At 51.9% G+C, this 13,225-nt stretch overlaps 1 protein-coding gene across 8 annotated transcripts in view; it reads left to right on the top strand.

The window, feature by feature from the left end:
* The window catches only part of MARCHF10 (membrane associated ring-CH-type finger 10), a 100,983-nt gene extending 91,838 nt beyond the window's left edge, over window positions 1-9,145 (top strand). For 4 of the 8 annotated variants that reach the window (XM_015458885.3, XM_005220912.5, XM_024980353.2 and 1 more), the window contains exons 10-11: window positions 5,506-5,548; window positions 8,716-9,145. In XM_015458885.3, the coding sequence (XP_015314371.2) occupies window positions 5,506-5,548; window positions 8,716-8,753 (81 nt within the window). In that variant the 3' untranslated portion in view covers window positions 8,754-9,145. Of the gene's footprint in view, window positions 1-5,505; window positions 7,792-8,715 lie in introns of all 8 variants that reach the window. The other 4 variants (XR_009491557.1, XR_003030706.2, NM_001192387.2 and 1 more) reach the window with 3 other exon arrangements.
* The last annotated feature ends 4,080 nt before the right edge of the window (window positions 9,146-13,225 follow it).

Below are 13,225 nucleotides of genomic sequence, written 5' to 3'. Positions count from 1 at the left end.
TGCTTTTAGTGTTTGGGGTTTCCAGGACACCCCCTGAGCCTCGAAATTTGACCTTCTGCTCACTTTAGAAGGTCACCACAGATTCAGAAGGGACTGAATTCACAGGTTCACAGAGTTCACAAGTTCAGAAGGGACATCCCTGGTGGTCCAGTGGTTAAGACTCCATGCTTCCAATGCAGGGGATACAGGTTTGATCCCTGGTCGAGGAACTAAGATCCCACATACAGTGCCACATGGCAAAAAAAAAAAAAAAGGTCACCATTGGAAAGCAAGCCAGTGTAGCTGTGGACCAGCCGCCAGTGGAACCGTGAGGCAGCTATAGTGATGCTCTGCTACGCATCCCACGCACCTCTTTCTCTTCACCATCTTGGCTCTCCATGTCTCTCTGTCTCTACTTTTCTACCTCAAGTGGACAAGAGGCACCTGCCAGCACCAGTCACTGTCTGAAGGTGAAACCCAATGACTCCAAGTGCTCCCTACACAGCCCCAGTCCCTGCACCACTGGAGGCCGTGGCAATCCATTTGGAGCCATCCCTGCTAGAAATGGGCTTCCCTGGTGGCTCAGTGGCAGAGAATCCACCTGCCAATGCAGGAGATGTGGGTTTGATCCCTGGGTGGGAAAGATCCCCTAGGAGGAGGAAATGGCAATCCATTCTAGTATTCTTGCCTGGGAAATCTCATGGACAGAGGAGCTTGGTGGGCTACAGTCCATGGGATTGCAGAGTTGGACACGACTGAGTGCACACACACGCCACTAGAAATGTTGGGTTCAAACCATTCATCATAAGAATTTGAGACCTGTCTCTATATCTTTCTGGCTTCCATTCTCCCCTTAGACCCTAAGCTCTCAATTAAGACAACAGGCTGCGTCTTCGCCAAGACATCTCCTCAGGCATCTCACCCTCTCTCTGACCCAGGCCTGTCCTTCCTTTTACTCTTCCGTAGTTTTAATGGTGACATAAATTCCTTAGAGACATACATTTTTTTTTTTTTAAGTATAACAGGAAGCAGGAAATGATCCTTTGTTAACATTTCTGTAACCTTATTTTCACGATTCCACATCTTATTTAATGAACTTTTTATTGCACATTGAACTTCAAAGCACCCAGGGTTCAATAAAGGTTACAGATGGCCATACCATCAACAAACACAGGCAAGAGACGTTAGCCTCTGGAACTGTAAGGCGCACACAGGAAGGCAACAGAGAGTACAACCCACTGGATGAAAAACCCACGCCCTTAAAGCATTGACTCTAGAGAATGTTCTGGTAAAACTATCCCAGAGAAGGAGCAGGTAATGTGGGGAGCAAGCTGGGAGCCAGCAGGGAAGGAAGCAGGAAGGACAGGGCATCACTTCTCTCATCACAAGCTTACTTGTAATTTGAGATTCCCCCGAAATATTGGGTGGGCCAAAAAGTCCTTTGAAGTTTTTGTACCATCTTGCAGAAAGACCCAAACAAACTTTTTGGCCAGCCCAGTAGTTCTCACCCATATAAACCACCAAGCAGTAAACAGTACTAAGAACTAGTTAAGAGGTACCCGAATGGAAGTAGGAAAACAGGTGTGAATGTGCTCAGTTGCTCAGTCATGTCTGACTCTTTGTGACCCCACGGACTGTGGCCTGCCAGGCTCCTCTGTCCATGAGATTCTCCAGGCAAGAATACTGGAGTGGGTTGCCATAACAAGTGGCTTTTGTCAAATTGATTCTCTTCTGGATTTGAGTCTCAGTATTTTCTTGCAGAAGATTCTAAGGGTGATGTTTAGCAAGAGAGAGTCACTATGATGGGAAGGAACACCTCCTCCCCTCTTCTTTACTGAGCAGAACCTGAAAAGCCATTCATAACAGGCTCCTGGGTGTGTCTCAGTAAGACACAGTGGTGAAGGCCTGTCCATGGTGGTGATCACTCATTCACACCTGCATATCAGGTGCTGAGATGGGGACCTGGGAAAGTGGCTATCAGACATGATGTCCCTTTCTTGGAGGAGTTAATAGTCAGGTGGGAAGGTGAGACTCACATATAGGGAAAACCAGGAAATAATAAAAAAAAGTAGCCCTTGATCCAGAGAAGGCAATGGCAACCCACTCCGGTACTCTTGCCTGGAAAATCCCATGGACGGAGGAGCCTGGTAGGCTGCAGTTCATGGGGTTGCAAAGAGTCAGACACAACTGAGCGACTTCACTTTCACTTTTCACTTTCCTGAATTGGAGAAGGAAATGGCAACCCACTCCAGTGTTCTTGCCTGGAGAATCTCAGGAACAGCAGAGCCTGGTGGGTTGCTGTCTATGGGGTCGCACAGAGTTGGACACGACTGAAGCGACTTAACAGCAGCAGCAGCAGCAGCCCTTGATCAAGAGAACTAACAGATCCAGTGAATTCCCAAAGGCTGTGAAATAAAAAACCCAAGATCTTCCCTGACAGTGGCTTCCTGGGGTTTTCAGTGATCTTATAAACAAATAATTTGGCTCCCCAGTGAGGCTGTGAGCCTTTTTAAGGCAAAGTTAAACCTTCTACATCTATCCTTTTCCTGAAGCTGGACACACAATGAATCATGTTTGACTGCTGACCAAGTCCCAGACACTATGGATGCCAGGAGCGCTGAGTGGTTACAAACTTGCTAAATTACTGCCGGAAAAGGATGTGGTCTGCTAAGGGTTGCAGGGGTGGGTCAGGGGGAGGATATGGTCATTGGCAAGTTGGAATAAGGAACACTTACCTCTTTTGTACACCATGCTCCTCCAGTGCCTTGAAAATGCCTGGCACATACTAGGTACTCAGTAACCTCCTGATGCTCAAGCAATGAAAAAGTGAACAATACTTGCTTCTTCCAGAGGCAAGTATTGAAAAAATTGGAGAAATTTGGAGAAAGTGATAATATAAATTTATGGAGAAAAAAAAGCATTCTAGGTAAAGGAACACTTTCAAGTTCAAGGTATATTTGAGTATTCAGAGGTTTTCTACATGTCTACCATGTGCTAGGTTCTAAACTGTGCTCGGTCTGCTCAGTCATGTCCAACTCTTTGTGACCCTATGGACTGTAGACCCCCAGGCTCCTCTGTCCATGGGATTTTCCAGGCACGAATACTCCCTCCTCCAGGGGATCTTCCTGACTCAGGGGTTGAACCCGTGTCGCCTACATTGCAGGTAGATTCTCTAACCACTGAGGCATCGGAGAAGCCCCTGGGTTCTAAACTAGATCCTGGGAAATATGAAGATGATCAAGACACACTTTGCCTAAAAGGGATTCAGAGTCTAAAGAAACAGATGGGTAACCAAGAGTATCCAAAAAAATAAAAAGTGCCTTGTGTTATTTCAGGAGATGGAGCTGGATGTGGAAGAAGGCAGAGTTAAAGGACAGGAAGGGGCCGCTGTTCGTGCCCCTCCTACCCCCGCTTCTTCCATACCTTCTGCAGGACAGACCCTCCAGGCAGGAGGGACACAAGCCAACGTTTCAGAGGGCTTTGCTTTGAATCCAGTTAGCTTGTACTCTTTGCCATCCGTCTTCCCACTGCTTTGGGAGCCTGGTGGCAAAGCTGCTTCTGTTATTGCTCCTGTCAACCGATCAGCTGAGGAGGTGATGCTGGAACTGAGTCTCAGACCAGTGCTGGTGGGGAGGGAAGGGCACCCAAGCAGAAGGGAACACAAAGGCTCAGGAAGGAAAAGACTTGTGTGTTTGGGAAAGTCAAGGCACTGAGTGTGGCCAGAGCTGGTGGGAAGTAAGGAGGATGTGACAGGGTTGGGTGCAGCTCTGGGAGGCTATGTAGCCTGGGGTTGACAGGTCAGGAGAGCTCTGTTTCTGAGAGGGAGTGGGAGCGGCCATGTGGAGGGTGGGCTGAAGGGGGAAGAAGCCCAGCTGGGCGGCTGCTGCACTGGGACAGGGTTAGGGGGCCCATGGGGGGAGCACTGGAGGTGGGGGGCCAGATTTAAGTGGGCACAGAGAGTGAGCTATGGGCTGAAGGGAGCAGTGACTATTATGCTCTGCAAATGCCTAGCGGGAAACTGGCCTTTCCTCTCTTCAGCTGTTTACAATGGGAGCATCTCCAGAGAACATGGGGCCCCACCAGCCTCACCTGACCTATTTGGTTCACCCTTTAATCTCATGGGGACACAGGACTGTTCTGCAGGGTGAAGCTAAATGGACATGCCTTCCCTCCGCCTTCTCCCTTTCAGCGCCCATGTGGCACACTCCAGTATTCAGGGACTGCTCCCTCCGGGGTTCCCTAACCTGGGCTTCCTCCTGGCTGTGGGTTTTGTCTGTGCCACACTCTCCATCCCCTCTCAATGAAATGACCCTGTACCCGAAATTGCTCTCCCTGCCTGCCCATGTGTGTGTGCGCACTGAAAGGCAGAGCGCAGACGGGACCCCATGGCTTCCACGATGCCCTCCTGGCCCAAGTACCCACCTGTCTTCTGCCACAGGGGAGCTACTTTCACAGTTCACTTGGAAGGGGAGGGGAGGGTGTTGAAGTCGCTCTGAAATCCCACTGGCCTATCCGTGTGAGGCTCCATGGATTTTCCCTAGGCTCTCCCCATTCACACCATCTCTACAAAACGGAAAACCCTTGCCTCAGAAGACCATATCTACCCAAAATTATGCAAGGCCCAGACTTGGCGGACTGTTGGGAAAGCTTGCCTACTCACCAAGTTGGCGCCCCCTGGTGGCCATCATTAGATAGCCACCATCTCCGGGCACAGAATCTAGAGGCAGGATGAGGTCGTCCTAGCAGCCTGGGGAACACGGAGGCCGTTGCTAGCACCGCCCGATGTATAATTTACCAGGTAACCAGGACTGCTCCTCTAGAAGAAATTCCAACCTTCTGCCCTTCCCCCTGGCCTTCTGCGGAGAGGGACCCAGGGGCTACACTGACCAGGCAGTTGCCCCAGTAACAGTGTCCAGCACCCCTTGTTTTGTCCCCCAGCCTGTCACAAAGGCCCTCCTCCCGCTGGGGGGGGGAAGGGCACAAGCCCCAGAGCCCACATCCTTGCAGCCTGGCACAATGGCCTCCCACGGAGTACACAGTGTTTCTCATTGTGGCATAAAATGCCATAAAGTCAGAACAAAGAGGGAGCCCAGAGCCTTGATGGGCCTGCTGCTTCCTGCCGGGTGGAGAATACAACCGATTGTTTAAAAGCCAGTGGTGAGGCAAGTGGCCAATTAGCACGGCTTTCACCCCCACTGCCTGGAAATGTGACTCTGGACTGTCAGGATGGGGTTCTGCTGCTCAGATCAATTGCTGAGAGGTCGCAGGTCTGTTCACACTGCCAAATTTAGACAGCCCAAACAGGCGAAGGTGACCTGCGCTATCGCTGACGCTGTCTTTAGGAGGCGCCTACGCCCCACAGGTGCTGAATATCCACACTGCCCTCACACCTTCACGCCTCCTTCTCTGCCCCTTTAAGGTGATGTCAGGGATTCCTAGAATATTCCCGCGACTAGGGGATTAGACATCTGTTCACAATTGCTTTGGAAAAAAACGGTTCATTTTTCATTGTCTTCTTTCCCATAGTTGTCAAGAAACTACCCACAGCCCAGGCTGGAAGAAAATGAAAGTAGGTGTTGGGGATCGGTCCTGCCATGTTGAGGGTGTTTGGCAATTTGCTGTCTTTCTGTGGCTGTGTTGAACCTAATCCTATGGAAGGAAGTAACAACCGCCCCCTGCCCCCAGAGGCAAAAATAACCCCACAAAGCTGGGGAAACCCTAGCTGCAGCAGTCAGCAAGGCAGTCCAAGTGTGCTGGATGCAGAAGAGATGAGTTTGAACTCATGCTGAAAGCGAAAGCAAAGGCGGGCAAAGGGAGGATCAGTCTTCCTCGGACTTAGGATGACCTGCTGCAGGTTTTTTTTTTCTTTCCCTTTACTGGGATTCTCCAGCATCCAGCACTCGGAGGAGCCTCTTGGGTTTTCTTCTAAACCCCGGAAGGGCGCTGTGGAGCCATTACATAAAGGGCTATGTATTCACATAGCCATCACTCACAAGTTAGTATTGGAGTTACTGGATTTTCTCACTCTTCCGCCCAAGCCAGCGGGCCTGCTGGATTCAGAAGTTGAACAAGGAAAACAAGTGTCGGGAAAGGGCCAAGAAGCCAGGCCAGCTGTCTCCAAAGCAGGCTTATTATCCCATAGAAAACCTGACTCAAGAAAACGTGCTCAATTAAAGCAGGCAGGCTGGTGGTCAGATGTGGGAAGAACTTTCCTCATCAGCTGGGAGGATAAACGTTACAGTGAACTAAGGAACGGGGTGCCAGAGGTGACAGTTCCCTCCCCAGAGGCTGTTCTGGAGAGAAATGTCACAACTGCCTGCCTTAAAAGGTTTAAAACAGCTATTTCCACTCAGGCTTTGCCATCAGAATCACCTGCGGAACTTAGAAAAATACAGATTCCTGGGCCCCTCCCAGAGACACCGATTCAGGCACTGGGGGGTGGGCCCCTGGTGACCGTGATACAGTCAGTGGTCATGGTAATGCTTTGGGGACCCACACCCCGCCCCCCGCAACCGACCGGCCCGCAGAGGCTGAACCAGCTCAAAGCTCCACAGGGTGGGGCCCAGATGACGACCCTAGAGCACCCATCTATTATTCAGGGCACGCAGTCCCGAGAAGCCGGCAGATCATTTTCAGAGTGGGGAGGGCTCTACAGGGCTCTCTGTTCACAAAAGGAACTCGCAGGGTCCCAGTCCCCGGGCGCCACCGCGGGGGTCCAGCCGAGCCGGGCGAGGGCCCAGAGGCCCCTCGCGCCCTCGCAAGGTCGCGGGGCCTCTCGGTGGGCGGCCGGTCCCCTGGCGTCGTCGCCTGGGTCGACCCCGAGCAGCTGCTCCGCCTCGGGCCGCCGGGAAGGGAGGCCAGGCAGGGAACGGTGAGAGCTAGGAAAGACCTTTGTGTGCGGGCGCACGCACCCCGTCTGCGCCCGGCCTTTGCCGAGAGCCCCGGCTCCGTCCAGAGAGGGCACCCCGCGCGTCGGCCGGGAAGGCTCGGTGGCCCGAGGCTCCGGGCAGGGTCTCGGCGCCGCGCCTGGCCGCGCCCGTCCCCAGCCCCCGCCCCGGAGGCGCCCGCGCTCTTCCCGGTTCGGGGAAACCTGCAGCGGCGGGCGCGCCCGGGCCGGTCTGGCTGGGCAGGGGCGACCCCTAGTGCCCAGCGGGGCCCGCTGCCGCCCTGCCGCGGGGGGCGGCCCGGAGCAGGATGCAGAGCCTCCCTCCACACCCCGGCTTGGGGATGCGGAAGGGCACCGCGGCTCCAGGCCTGGGGCCCCCGGGTTGAGTGCCATCTCTAGAGGACGGGAGAAGAGCGCCCCCGGGGTGGTGCTTAAAAAGGAGCCTCCACCGAGGGAACCCTGCCTCCTGTGTTGCTCCGAGGCAGATGGTTCCCGCCCCCAGCCCCGCACCGTGTCACCAACCGCCTCTCTTCAGGAAGCTGGGACTAGCTCTAGGATCCACCCCCTCCCGGTAGAGTCCTAATGTGGGAGCCTCAGATTTCCCCCTCTGGAAACGGGTCCAGGCCCTTTCCGCCTGTCCCAGCCCTGCGCACACCCCAGGCGCCGGCAGGGGCAGCCCCGCGCAGAGGGACCGTCTTGGCACGCTGCTCAGACGCCGCCGGGGCCTGGCTTCCCGCCCGAGCTCTGATCAGGACAAGAGCCAGGGCAGCCAAAGGCGGATCCACACGCCTCGCGCCCTCCCCCTGGGGCCGTGGCTTCTCTGGTCCCCGGCAGCCTGGCAGGACTCACCTGGTTGGCAGCGCTCTGTGAAGATGGGTTGCTACAGCTGAGTCACGGCTGTGACCCGTTGCCCTAGCCCCATGCAGGTAAACAGGGAGGGAAAAGGCAACACATCAGGGCACAGCAGGTGACACAAAGATGCCAGCCTCTGTGGTTCATGCCAGCCTTCTCACTGGGCACCCTGTCCTGGGCTTCTGGGAACCGAGGCTGTGCACAAGATGCCACAGGTGGCACCGAGGTAAGGGCTGCTGGGGAGAGGCCCTGGGTGGGTGTGCCTGGGTCTAACAAATTGTCACACAGCCCCCCTGACAGCTGCTTCTTGGCTGGCACGAATAATGGTCACCACAGCCAAGTCCAAGTCTAGGGAGGGGAATCATGCCTCCAGCAGCCATCAATACAGGTGTGGAGAGGAGCGGCCAAGAAGGCCTTCAGCCAAGGCTGGGCCAGAGCACCTGCCCCCTACTCTAAATGTACAAGTCAAGGCAACTAGATTTGGAGGAAAGAGGAAGGTGAAAGAAGGTGGGCAGCTCTTGGAGCTGGGGCTGCGTTGTGGTGGAGGAAGAAGCTGAGAGCGTCCAGGTAGGGATGGAGGGAGGCGATTACTCTTGTTCCCTTGCCCTTCACCAGTCAGAATGTGCTTCCAAATAGGGAGCGCTCACTGCAGCCAATGAGAAAATAAATATTGAGAATGAGAATCTTTCTCAAGAATAAAGAAAGCACCCCACCTGGCCTCCTCCTCTGACTCCACTGCTTCTCACTGCCCCTGTGCCCCCCCATCATATGACCCTCTGTGTCCAGCCAATTTGATCCCTGAAAGACTGCGGGGTCTCTGTTCCTCACACTGTTCCAGGCACTGTAGCATGTGTGGTGTGTGTGTGTCTGTTGTGTATTGTCTGTGTGTCTGGTCACTGGTGCTGGGGCAGGGGCTTGGGGGAGCTGGGCAGGAAGGGCAATGATGCCATCCTCCTCCACGACAGAGTCCGCAGCCTGAGCTTCCTCTTGCTTTCCAGGTTCCGAGCTGGGAGATGGGAGTGGCAGCAGTTTGTGAAGGCAACAGCCGAGTTGTCTAGCAAGGGAGCTGGCCTGGAGCTGGCCAGGCAGAAGCCTCTCCTCTTGGCCACCCTTCCTCCATGCCCACAAGCCTCCCTTCCTCCTCGCCACTGAAACCGAAACCGATGTTCCCAGTTATCTTTTTCACCTTCTGCCACTCTCTTTTTGGGGTCTGGCTCGAGCATCCACAGACAGCAACAGCGACCCGCTCAGTCCCAGACTTGGGCTTGCTGAGCCCCCGCCAGCTGCCCAGCTGCTGCCCTTCCACCCAGAAGTCCAAGGGGACCCATTGGCCCTAGTGGGCCCCATGGCCTGAGGTCCCTCTGTGGAGGGCACCCCTTCAGGTCTCACTCCACCGAGTGGAATCAGTAAACTGACGTTGTTCACCCAGTTTTGTGTTGTGCTCATTCCAGTCCCCTTGGACAAAGGCTCAGGGCCTGAAACTCTGAGGAGTACACCTCCCACACCCCCCACTTCCCCCCCACGTCTCACCTCTCCTTGCCCCCCACCATCACTGCCACATGGGATGACACCGCCTGGGCCCCCAGAGGCTGGCTGGCTGCCCCTGTAGGTACCCACTTAGGAGGGTTTGGTACATTTACTCCACACTTCTCTCCTACTTGCATCTTATCATCCAAAGACCAGATCAAGACTTAGGATGAAAAACAAGGCAGAGAATTTAGTAAGAAAAGAAGAGGTAGGTGTGGGTATATGAGACAGAGACAAAGCCAAGTCAAAAAATAAAGATGGAGGGAATGAACTACTGATACCTGCAAAAACGTTACAGCAAATGAAAGAAGTCAGTCACGAAAGACTACATACTGTATGATCCTATTTACATGCAATTTCTAGAAAGGCAAACCAGAGAAACAGAGCAGTGCTTGCTGGGGGTTGGGGAGGGAGCGGAGAGGGACTGCACACGAGCTCGAGGGGACTTTGCGGGGTGATGAGGGGCTTCTGAAAGCTGGTCTGTGGTCATGTTCACACAACTGGATGCATTTACTGAAGCTTATTGAACTGTGCGCTTAACACAGGCGAACTCGGATATAATTGTAAAATATGCCTCAACAGACTTTCTAAACAACGGAAGAAGGGGCAGAGAAAGGGTAAGAGAGAGGAAAAGGTAAAAGGGGAAGAGATGCTTCTCAAAACGCCTTCAAGACCTGCCCTCCTCAGAACAATAGTGACCACTGAAGATGTTGCTGCCAAAGGGTCCCCTCAATAAATTACAGTGTCAGTAGGGTTTAGGAAAAGCTAGATGTCAAAATCTTGTCTGATATGTTCCACAGTTAGGCAAAGTGACTCCAGGACTGCAAACAAATTCCACCAGGCTGCGTAGATCCAAGAACCAAACAAAAGGACATCTTTAAATGTGCATAGTCCCTAGAAGAGCCACTCAGGTTGAAAATATCTCCATAATGTATATAAAATTCCTATAACCTCAAGTTTCTCCATTCACCAGTGGAGCTCCAAGCCCTGATCATTCTATGAGAGAATGGGTCTTTATTTTTAACTGAATTGTAAGGTCAACTGAAGATAAAGGATTTGTCCAGGAGCCAATACTGAGAAATACCTAAGGGACAATGCATATTTTAAAATAAGGTTTACAGAGAACTTAATGGAATTTGAGGTGGCTGGGTAAATATTCTGGCAGGCCAAACCCACAGGAAGATGTAGCAGGGTTTGAGGCAGCTACCCTGAGACCGTTATAGGTTTACATCAGCCGGTGTTGGGTTTGGGGAAACTATCTGAAGGATTTACAGACAAAAGCAGGAGTGCCTCCTGTGAGGTCTGGGTGGCGAGAGGTGCAACATAATAGACCGCACCATTAATTCATCGTCACTGCAGCCCAGGGGTCTGCCGATGGGGCTTCTCATGGCCCAACATGCCAAAGTACCAAGTCTCCTTTATTAAAAGACAACGATGGGTCCAGTATTCTTTCCTGGGAAACCCCACGGACAGAGGAGCCTGGCAGGCTACAGTCCATGGGATGTCAAAGAACCGGACACAACTTAGTGACTAAACAACAATGTGGATTTGTCAGTTTCTATTATGTGTGTGTGAGTCACTCAGTCGTATCCAGCTCTTTGCAATCCCATGGACTGTAGCCCGCCAGGCTCCTCTGTCCATGGAATTCTCCAGGCCAGAATACTGGAGTGGGTAGCCTTTCCCTTCTCCAAGAGATCTTCTCAACCCAGGGATGGAACCCAGGTCTCCTGCATTGTAGGCAGATTCTTTACTAGCTGAGCCACAAGGGAAGCCCAAGAATACTGGAATGGGTAGCCTATCCCTCCTCCAGTGGATCTTGCTGACCCATGAGTACTGCAAGAAGCTTAACAATTAAATGCATTATTTGTGATTAAAAAAAAAAAAAAAGACAATGATGGGGACTTCCCTAGTGGCCCAGCAGTTAAGAATCCACACTCCCAATACAGCCAGCCCAGGTTTGATCTGGCCAGAGAAGTAAATCCCACATGCTGCAAAAAAATACTGGGTGCTCCAACTAAGACCTGGTACAGCCATATAAATAAATTTTCAAAAAATACTTAAAAGAATGATGAAAAGGGCTATCTCCCTCCCCTATAACTGGCTAAATATTGGCAGAATCTACTCGAGGCTGAGGCACATTGGACAGGACACAGGGTCTTTCTATGCCTTTGGCTCTTTAGGCAGCTTTTACCAACTATCAACTTGTGCTTCGCTGGTGGCTCACAGGGTAAAGAATCCACATTGCAGGAGACCTGGGTTAGACCCTTGGGTTGGGAAGATCCCCTGGAGAGGGAATAGCTACCCACTCCAGTATTCTTGTCCAGAGAATTCCATGGACAGGAGTCTGGCGGGCTACAGCCAATGGAGTTGTGGAATTGGACTCAACTTTCACTTTTTTCAACCACGCGTAGGTTGTGAAGACACAGGGGGAAAATGCACAGCACCCACCTCCTTGGAGCTCAGTTCTCACTGGGGCAGCAGGACATGTGTAGAAAACATCATACTGAGGTAACAGGAGCCCACAGGTCGTGCTTACAGAGCACGTCCTAGGAGCTGGGCCTGAGGGTAAGCGTTTTACATTTATCTTTAATCCTCACAATACGCCTGTGAGGCAGATACGAGTAACCTCATGTTACATGGGAAGGAATGTGCACTAGGGTTCTCTAGAGAAAAAGAGCTAATAGGATATATAGAAAGAGATTTAGTATGAGGGATTGGCTCACAGGATTATGGAGGCTGAGAAGTCCCACCGTCTGCCATCGGCAAGCTAAGGACCTAGGGAAGCCGGTGGTGCGGTTCCAATTCAAACTTGGGCCTGGGAACGTGGGGGTGGGGGTGGGGGTGGCAAGAGTGTGAACCCTGGTTGGCGTCTGAAGGCCTGAGAACCAGAAGTGTTGATGTCTGAGAGCAGAAGATGAGTGTCCTAGCTCAACAGAAAAGCTGTCCTTTCTCTCCCTTTTTGTTCTATTCAGGCCCTCAATGGATTGGACAATGCCCACCCTCCCACCCTGGGGAGAGTGATCTTCTTTACGGTTTATTGATTCAAATGCTAATCTCTGGACTTCACTGGAGGTCCAGTGGTTAAGAATCCGCCTGCCAATGCAGAGGACACTGCAGCATGTAAGCTTCCCTGTCCTTCAGTCTCCCGGAGTTAGCCCAAACTCATGTCCATTGAGTTGGTGATGCCATCCAACCATCTCATCCTCTGTCTCCCCCTTCTCCTCCTGCCTTCAGTCATTCCCAGCATCAGGGTCTTTTCAATCAGTCGGCTCCTCACATCAGGTGGCCAAAGTTTGGAGTTTCAGCGTCAGTCCTTCCAACGAAGCACAATTTGAAAGCATCAGTTCTTCAGTGCTCAGTCTTCTTTATGGTCCAACTCTCACATCTGTACATAACTACTGGAAAAAACCATGGCTTTGACTCTATGGACCTTTGTCAGCAAAGAGATGTCTCTGCTTTTTAATATGTTGTCTAGGTTTGTCACAGGTTTTTCTTCCAAGGAGTAAGCTTCTTTTAATTTCGAGACTGCAGTCACCCATCCTCAGTGATTTATATACACTACTTTGTACAAAATAGAACACTAATGACAACTGACTGTATATAGTGCAGGGAACTCTACTCAGTGACATAAATGGGAAGGAAATCCAAGGAATACAGGATATATGTATACGAATAGCTGATTCAGTTTGCTATACAATGGAAACGAACAACATTGTAAAGCAACTGTACTCCAATAAAATAAAAGTAATGAAATATCCATAATAGTGCAAATGTCTCATATATGAACCAAGCCCCCACTTCATTTCTACACATCCTAAGCAATTCTCCTTTTTTTGGCCGCAGAGTGCTGCATGCATGATCTTAGTTCCCCAAACAGAGGTCAAACTCGGGCCCCACAGTCTTCAGCACTAGACCACCGGGGAAGTCCCCATCCTATGCAATTCTGCGCATTGAGTGCCATGCCCAACCCCAGCCCAGGCT

Source organism: Bos taurus, chromosome 19 (assembly GCF_002263795.3).
Source record: "Bos taurus isolate L1 Dominette 01449 registration number 42190680 breed Hereford chromosome 19, ARS-UCD2.0, whole genome shotgun sequence".
NCBI lineage: Eukaryota > Metazoa > Chordata > Mammalia > Artiodactyla > Bovidae > Bos > Bos taurus.
Note: the sequence above shows the minus strand (reverse complement) of the source record. Positions and strands in the feature narration are given on the sequence as shown.